The sequence below is a fragment of the Hemitrygon akajei genome, chromosome 12 (assembly GCF_048418815.1).
Source record: "Hemitrygon akajei chromosome 12, sHemAka1.3, whole genome shotgun sequence".
NCBI lineage: Eukaryota > Metazoa > Chordata > Chondrichthyes > Myliobatiformes > Dasyatidae > Hemitrygon > Hemitrygon akajei.
The window spans coordinates 27,963,579-27,973,034 of record NC_133135.1 but is presented as its reverse complement, the minus strand read 5'-3'; the positions used below and the strand labels follow the sequence as shown (position 1 = coordinate 27,973,034).

General features: G+C 40.6%; 1 protein-coding gene across 4 annotated transcripts in view; it reads right to left on the bottom strand.

The window, feature by feature from the left end:
- Positions 1-1,116: 1,116 nt before the first annotated feature.
- The window catches only part of LOC140736833 (very long chain fatty acid elongase 1-like), a 94,640-nt gene continuing 86,300 nt past the window's right edge, over positions 1,117-9,456 (bottom strand). For all 4 annotated transcript variants that reach the window (XM_073062791.1, XM_073062793.1, XM_073062790.1 and 1 more), the window contains exons 7-9: positions 9,142-9,247; positions 8,897-9,033; positions 1,117-2,916 (exon numbers count right to left, since the gene is read on the bottom strand). In XM_073062791.1, the coding sequence (XP_072918892.1) occupies positions 2,632-2,916; positions 8,897-9,033; positions 9,142-9,247 (528 nt within the window). In that variant the 3' untranslated portion in view covers positions 1,117-2,631. The remainder of the gene's footprint in view (positions 2,917-8,896; positions 9,034-9,141; positions 9,248-9,456) is intronic.

The window sequence follows — 9,456 nt, the reverse complement described above, 5'->3', positions numbered from 1 at the left end:
GGATTAAAGAGGAGTTTAACAGGTAGCAAAGTGAATTTTGTAATGCCACTCAATACAACCGTGGTCCAACAGTGCAAGTTAAGCAAATTGCTTCGATTTAAATAGTAGTATGAATGTTGCCGAAGCTCCATGCATCCAGTAAGGTGGAGAGTATTACATCACACAGCCTAATCCGTGCTTTGTTGATAGTGGAAAGGCTTTGGGGAGTCATGTGATGAGGCACTTGCTCTCAGTACTGTACCAACAAATATGCTGAGACAATAATCCAAGTCCTCCATTCTCTTTCATGGAAGTATAAAAGTTCAAGATCCCACAGTGCAATTTTTCCAAAAAAACAAGAGGACAGTAGTTTTCTTCTACATAATACTTAAGTCTCAACATCTGTTTAAGAAAATCCAGTTGTTTGTTTAATGTAGCAGTTAAGTGTAGCTAGCAGTTAAATAGTGTATTCCAGGGACTGTCATACTCCATCAGGGAGGAGGCTATGATTATCCACTCCGGGACAATCAGACTCAAAATCAGTTACTTTCCCCAAGCAGTAGGGCTGATCAACACACCACCCACTCCACAGTCCCAACCACAACTACTATATCATTTCCTGTCAGTCACCTTACATACAGGCAGTCCGGTACCTAGCATCACTTTATGGACACATAATCAATGTTTACAAGTTACCAATTGAGTATATTTAAAATTTACTCGAGTCAGGGAAGTCCTGGTGCCTCAAAAGGGGTGGAGTAGGATTTTTGAAACAAAATGCATTAATTTTTTTAAATCTTGGAAACTTAAATAAAAACATTCAGCATTTCTCCATGTACAGCTGGCATCTCTTCTCATATGATGGCAACCTTAAATCAATGGGGATTCAATTAATTCTAACATGAAATTGGATAAGGAACATGTATTCTCTGATACCTCTCAGGTACAAGAATTAACACAAATGAGATTACGGGAAACAAAATTCCACAGTGGCAACAGATTTTTTTTTTAAAAATTACTAATAAAGAGAAATAACAGATAATTCAAAGGATAAGCCTCTGCACTTGAAATGTAGTGAGCTGTAATAAAGCAAGCCAGCAGACAATTCCTATTCTACTAAATATAAAAACAGACACGTTGAGTTTTGAAATTGAGTTTATTTCAGTGTCAGAGAATTCCTATTGAAACTTGCTCCTGTGATATCATAATCCCAGAGATTTTCCTTCACTGTTCTTTTTCTCACGGGGATCTGTTTTAACTGTCTGAAAGCGATTTGCAAAGAACTAAAGATGTAGCTGTACTGCTTTGAGCATTGTGCTTAAACTCTAATAGAGCTCTATAACTGAGGTGTGCCATCAGCAATTTATCCCCAAGGACAGCTTCACATGAGGCTCATCACCACAGACAGCTGGCACCAACTGCAAGAGTGTACAACGCATCAACCCAACTCCTTTATCTGTAGCCTTGGGTTGGGATAGTAAACAGAAGATAAAGGCAGTTCTGAACAAACTACCGAGGAATATGTAAGCAATACTAATTGATCAGCACCTATTGACAGAAGTCTTTTCAAAAAAGATCGATGTCTGCTACGCAAGTATGTAGCTAGTTATAGTCACAGTATTCATCTCAGTAGATCTCGCCAGCATTCAACTATGACACTACAGAGTTTTGCGAACCCTCTCTCATTTGGCATATTGTTCAGTCCCCAGTGATAACAGATCAAAAGGAAAAGAGCTACTCATGGGTTTCACCATCTACAGGATACTTAGCAAGTCAGGAAAGGATTTTAATTGACTGTCCTCCCTGCCCCAAAACATTAATAAAAACTGATCCCTGCTGTATGGTAAACATTAACACTGTCCCACTAAGCAGCCATTTCTTTTAAATATTGTGATTTCCTTCCTTCCCAAAATATACAGCAATATTGGTAGATTCAAGCAAATAAAAAATTGTAAAATAACTAATTATATTTAGTATGTTACATATATTGATGGAGACTGATGCTTTTTCTTTAAACTAGGTATCATAAATTAATAAAGATGGACCCAACCAAGTGGGCCATTTCAGAGCACTCTGACATAACTTTCAACTGCACAGCGTGATGGTGGGTAGTATCAACAGCATTCTGGGTTTAATTGCAGGTTTTCAGAGGAAGGGTTAAAAGGCAACACCATTACACATTTAGTTCTTTGCAGATCTGGAGGAATTATTACATCCAACACTGGTAGAGCGGGATAAAAGGCTGAAGAATTGCATATTGAACCTTCTCTAAATAGAGCACATCCAAGACTAGCCTCAAGCACAGACCAGCACTGATCTGGCTTTCAGTCAGAGGCGTAGATGTTCCTCTCCCATGTCATATGGTCTGCATTATCCTTGCACCTCCAATGTCAATTAAACCAGTGCAATGATTCCAAACAAATTCCAGACTTGATTAACCACAAGCCATTTGTTAATTACAGAGGATCCTTAAAACATTAGGTCAGACTTCTCTCCCCAGGTTAAATGCCAACAGGGTGCCAAAGTGATTAATCGGCTGCATGAAATTCTCAAGTCAAGTTCAAAACTGGATACTTGCTGCGCCCGCCCTCCTTAAAACTTTCCAAAACACAAAAATACAATAATCGGTGTTTATTAAAAAGTTATTCATTATTACTTTGTCTTCACTTTCCCATTCATCACCTCCCCATTTTCCAGCGAGTGCCCACCGTTTTCTGCTGCTGGTTTGCCATTCTTCACAGCTGCTTTGCGTTTGTGCTCCATGTTCTTGGGCAACCTCTTGCCTTTGGTATAGGCCTGGTACCAGAAATTGGAAAAAAGGATGAAGAAAAATGTTCCGTACATCCACACAAGATGGATGATAATGGGGAACTGGTAATCACAATGATCCATGAAGTAGTACTGGGTGACATGCAGTGAGACAATAATGAATTGGACCTGAAAGATAGGGAAAAGGAAAAGGTAAAATGTTAAACACGTGCTACAATAGTTACAAGATAGTATACTAACAGGAACCAGTTGAACTCAGAAGGACAAATTTGTTGCTGGCTTTATCCCTCTCAGCAGAGACTAATACAGATATGAGGCTCAATATTGTTTTCACTACTGAAAGTTGTTTCAATGTTTGGTCAAACAAGTATTGCACACTACAGGCCCTACAGCCCACGATGTTGTACTGATCTTTTAACCTACTCTAAGATTAATCTAAACCTTACGTCTCATACAGCACTACATTTTTCTTTCATCATGTGCCTATTAAGAGTCACTTAAATGTCCCTAATGTATCTGCCTCTACCACCAACCCAGCAGTGAGCTCCATGCACTTACCACTCTGTGTTATTAAAAACCTACTTCAACATCCCCTATACTTTCCTCCAATAGCTAAAATTATGCCCTCACATATTAGCCATACCACCCTTTGAAATAGGCACTGAAGAAAGGCTCGCTCTATGCCTCTTATCATCTCATACATCCCAGTCAGGTCTCCTCTCATCCCCCCTCTTTTCCAGAGAGAAAAGCCCAAGCTCATTCAAACTTTCCTCATAAAACATGTCCTCCAATCCAGTCAGCATCCTGGTGAATCTTCGCACCCTCTCAAAACATCCAAATCCTGCCTATAATGAGGCAACCAGAACTGAACAATATTCCAAATGTGGCCTAATCAGAGTTTAACAGTGCTGCAACGCTACCTCATGGCTCTTGAACACAGCCCCAACCAATAAAAGTCAACACACCATACACTTTCTTAACCACCCTATCAGCTTCTGCGGTAAATTTGAGGGATCGATGGACATGGACCCCAACATCCCTCAGTTCGTACTCTGCTTTCAAGGTTGACACTTCACATTTCTCCAGATTGAAATCCATCTGCCACTTCTTAGCCAGCTCTGCATTCTATCAATGTCCCATTGTAACCTACAACAACCTTCTACACTGTCCACAACTCCAACTTTTGTGTCATCTGCAAATTTACTAACTTACCCTTTCACTTCCTCATCTTAGTCACAAAGAGCAGGGGTCCCAGAACAGATCCTTGTAGAGCACCACGAGTCACCAAACTCCAGGCAGAAAACACTCCACCTACAACTACCCTCTGCCTTCTGCTGGAAAGCCAATTCTGAATCCACATAGCCAAGTTTCACAGAACCCACTCCTCCTGACTACCTGAATGAGTCTACCGTAGGGAACCTTGTCAAACACCTTACTAAAATCCATATACACCACATCCACTATTCTACCTTCAATTTTCTTTGCACTTCCTCAGAGAATACAATCAGCCTTATGATGCACAAATTGGACATCACAAAGCCATGTTGACTATCCCTAATCAGACCATGCATCTTCAAATGCTGGTAGATCCTGTCTCTAAGAATCCTTTCCAATAGTTTGCCTGCCAGTGATGTAAGGCTCACTTGTCTACAATTCCCAGAATCATCCCTATTACCTGTCTTGAATAAAGAAATAACATTTGCTTCTCTCCAATAAGACCATAAGACATAGAAGCAGAATTAAACCCATCAAGTCTGCTCTGCCATTTCATCATGGCTGATCCCGGATCCCACTCAACCCCATATACCTGTCTTCTTGCCATCTCCTTTGGTGCCCCGACTGATCAGGAAACAATCAACTTACACTTTAAATATGCTCACAGACTTGGCCTCCACCGCAGTCTGTGTCAGAGCATTCCACAGATTCACTACTCTCTGGCTAAAATAAAATTTCCTCCTTCCTTCTGTTCTAAAAGGTCGCCTCTCAATTTTGAGGCTGCGCCTTCTAGTTCTGGATATCCCCACCATATAAGGAATCACTCAACATCCACACTGTCTATTCCTTCTAACATTTGGTGGGTTTCAATACGATTGCCCTGCATTCATCTAAATTCCAGTGAGTATAGGCCCAAAGCTGTCAAATGCTCCTCATATGCTTACGCCTTCACTCCTGGAATCATCCTCGTGAACCTCCCCTAGACCATCTCCAATGACAACACATCCTTTCTGAGATACAGGACCCAAAATCCACAATACTCCAAGTGCGGCCTGACAAGCATCTTATAAAGCCTCAGCATTATCTACTTCTTTGATATTCTTTTTCAATCTTTTTATTATTATTATTATTATCAACAAAATAAAATTGATACATAGATAATGGGATTACAAACATACACATTTCAACTAAACATGAAAGAATACATAAGCAATAGTTACAGTCTAAATGAGTATTCCCAAATCATGGACAATACAAGTAACAAATAAACAAGGCAAACCTAGGTATATCATTATATATATATTTAAAAAACAGAAAAAAGAAAAAGCTTTGATATTCTATTCCCCTTGAAATAAATCCCAAAATTGCATTTGTCTCCTTTATTTGTCTCCTCTAAATTAATCTTCTGGGGGTCTTGCACAAAGACTCCCAACTCCCTCTGCACCTCTAATATTTGAACTTTCTTCCCATTTAGATAATAGTCCACACTATTGTTTCTTTTATCAAAATGCATTATCATACATTTTCCAACACTGTATTCCATCTGCCACTTTATTGCCCATTCTTCCAATTTGTCCAAGTCCTGCTGAAATCGCATTGCTTCCTCAGCATTACCTACCCCTCTACTCATCTTTGTATCATCCACAAACTTTGCCACAAAGCCATCAACTCCATTATCCAAATCATTAACATACAATGTGAAAAGTAGCGGTCCCAATACTGACCCGAGGAACACCACTGGCAGCCAACCAGAAAAGCTCCCCTTTATTTCACTCGCTGCCTCCTGCCTGTCAGCCATTTCTCTATACATGCCAGTATATTTTCTGTAAGGCCATAGGATTTTATCTTGTTAAGCAACCTCATGTATGGCAACTTGTCAAATGCCTTCTGAAGATCCAAGTAAATGACATTCACTGCCTCTCCTTTGTCCACCCTGCTGGTTACTTCCTCGGAGAACTCTAATGGATTTGTCGGGTAATCTACTGATACTACTCCTGTAGCTAGTGAAGGCACAAAGACCACCGCCAAAAGCTCAGTAGTCTCTTTTTTTGCTTCCGATACCTACCTGGGGTACATCGCAGGACTTATCTATCCCAATATTTTTCAAAACTTCCAGCACATCCTCTTTCTTAATTTTGAGATGTTCCACCAAATGAATGTGTTATATGCTGACCTCCCATCTTGTAAACATCCCTCTAACAAAGTATTCCTTAAGGACTTTTCCCAAATCTAGGCACACTTCCTCTTTGTTCCCCTGATCAGTCCTACTCTCTGGTCTAGTCATCCTCCTGTTTTTCACGTACTGTACATGGAGAACACCTTGTGGATTTCCCTAATCCTACACATCAAGGCCTTCTCATGTCATCTTCGAGCTCTCCCAAGTTCCTTATGTTCCTTATTAAAGCCCTGTCTGATCCTTCTGATCCATGCTCAGGAAGCTTAATGGTCTGAAGGTAGATACATCTCCTGGACCTGATGGAATGCACCCTCTGATTCTGAAGGAAGTAGCTGGAGAGATTGTGGAGGCATTAACAACAATCTTTCAAAAATAGATTCTGGCATTGTACCGGATGACTGGAAAATTGCAAATGTTACTTCGCTATTTAAGAAGGGTGGGAGGCAGCAGAAAGGAAACTACAGACCGGTTAGCCTGACATCAGTGGTTGGTGTTGTTGGAATCGATTGTTAGGGATGAGATTACAGATTACCTGGAGGCACATGACAAGATAGGCCAAAGCCAGCATGGTTTCCTATAAGAAAAATCTTGCCTGACTAACCTACTGCAGTTTTTTGAGGAAGTTACAAGCAGGGTAGACAAAGGAGATACAGTAGATGTGGTGTACTTGGATTTTCAGAAGGCCTTTGACAAGGTGCTGCACATGAGGCTGCTTAGCAAGTTGAGAGCCCACGGAATTACAGGGAAGTTAGTAGCATGGGTGGAGCATTGGCTGATCGGCAGAAAACAGAGAGTGGGAATAAAGGGGTCCTATTCTGGCTGGTTGCTGGTTACCAGTAGAGTTCCACAGGGGTCGGTGTTGGGATCGCTTCTTTTTGTGATGTATGTCAATGATGTGCACTACGCGACTAATGAATTTTGGTTAAATTTGCCAATGATACAGAAGATAGGTGGAGGAGCAGGTAGTGTTAAGGAAATAGAGAGTCTGAAGAGAAACTTAGTTTAGGGGAATGGGCAAAGTAGCAGCAAATGAAATACAATGTTGGAAAGTGTATGGTCATGGAAGAAATAAACAGGCAGACTATTATTTAGATGGGGAGAGAATTCAAAATACAGAGATGCAAAGGGACTTGGGAGTCCTTGTGCAGGATACCCGAAAGGTTAACCTGCAGGTTGAGTCTGTGTTGAAGGCGGCGAATGAAATGTTGGCATTCATTTCTAGAGGTATAGAATATAAGAGCAGGGATGTGATGTTGAGGCTCCATTAAGGCACTCGTGAGACCACGCTTGGAGTATTGTCTGCAGTTTTGGGCTCCTTATTTTAGAAAGGATATACTGACATTGTAGAGGGTTCAGAGCAGATTCACGAGAACGATTCCAGGAATGAAAGGGTTACCATATGAGGAACATCTGGCAACTCTTGGACTGTATTCCCTGGAGTTCAGGAAAACGAGGGGAGGGGAATCTAATAGAAACATTCTGAATGTTAAAGGGCCTGAACAGATTAGATATGACAAAGTTATTTTCCGTGATAGGGGAATCTAGGACAAGAGGGCACGACTTCAGGATTGAAGGACGTCCATTTGGAACTGAGATGCAGGGAAATTACTTTAGTCAGAGGGTGGTAAATCTGTGGAATTTGTTGCCATGAGTGGCTGTGGAGGCCAAGTCATTGGGTGTATTCAAGGCAGAGATAGATAGGTTCTTAATTAGTCAGGGTATCAATGGGAGTGGGGAGAAGGCAGGGGAGTGGGAGAAGGCCAGGGAGTGGGGATGACTGGAAGAATTGGATTAGTCCTGCTTCTGCTCCCTATATCTTATGATCTTCCTAAACCTTAAAAAAGTTTCCTTCTTCCACCTGATCAGATGCTCCACTTCCCTTGTCAACCATGGGTCCTTCACTCTATCGTCCAATCCCTGCCTCAATAGAGGGAAAAATCACTGGGAAAATTTTGACCTGTGTATCATCCCTGAATGTAAAAGTCAACATGGTAGGGAGATTCTCCATGTCAATAATTATCCCTTAAAAGCAGAGGATGAAAACATGAAATAATAAGTCTCCAAAAATCATGAGTAAGAGAAAAAACGAGTTACAATGGCAAATGATAACTAGATGTATCCTGATCTATGTGTGCTAAATAAAGGATTTGTATGAAAAATCAACAGAACAGAAAGTGTTGGAGACTATTGAAATAATATTCAGTAAAAAACTGGGTAAATATCTGTAAAGGATGAAAAAAACAAGGTCTTTGAAGACTAATTGGCATGTTGTAACAACAAGCCAACTGGCTTGTGATAGAAGTCTATGATTCTATCCAACATCAACAACTGACAAGTTGGAAACTATTTCAGTGCTGGTTGTGTGACCTTGTGTGACCAAATATTGCTTTGCTTTCTGGAACCACAATCTTCATAACTTGTCTATACTTTAAATTAAATCTTAGGCAACAGAGCAACTTGTGGATCATGACATGTTGCATAAAATGCAGCTTTCCCATTAGCAGATTTTCTTGACCTGGACAATTTTTAAAGAAGCTTTCATTTAGCTTTTTCATACTGCTCATCTTTAATGAAAACTGACTCAACTAACAGTTCAAACAGCCTCCATGCTAAATGTTTCCCACCACCCATTCCTGAAACAAAATATAGTGAAGTCAAGTGTCTCACTTCCTCTTATCAAGTAATGATCTACATTAATGAGGGGTACTGTACACGCCCATTCACAGAACATCTAGATGCCAAGATAGCAGTACTGACCAGTTGGATTGCTGTCATATACTTCTTCCACCAGAGGTATTTCTGAAACATTGGGCCAGCGGCAGACAGACCATAATAAAAGTACATGATGACATGGACGATGGAGTTCACCATAGCATGGAAGGATCCCATGCCACCTGCAAGAAACACAGTAGGCATTAACAACAAAGTACATGTATCAAATGTTGCTACTCATTTAGCTCAATAAAAGCAAGTGACAAATAACCAAAGCTCGTTCTGTGTACCTGGTCCAAACTTGACACCCCACCACCAGGTCCATGGCATTACTGAATGGTGGAATATGTGAAGAAAGGTAATCTGACTGTTCTTCTTCCGCAGGACAAAGAATACCTGAGATGTTGGAACAAGTTCATATCAACCAGTGTACTATGCATGAAACAAACAATGAATCAATAGTAATCTCATTCCTATGCAAATGGTATCAACATATGAATGGAGTTAGATTAAAAAAGCATTTAGAAATCTAATGGGACTATCAGTACCATTGTGGGTTACCCTTCCTCCAAATCAGTGGTGGCAAGAGGCAGGTAACAAAGTAT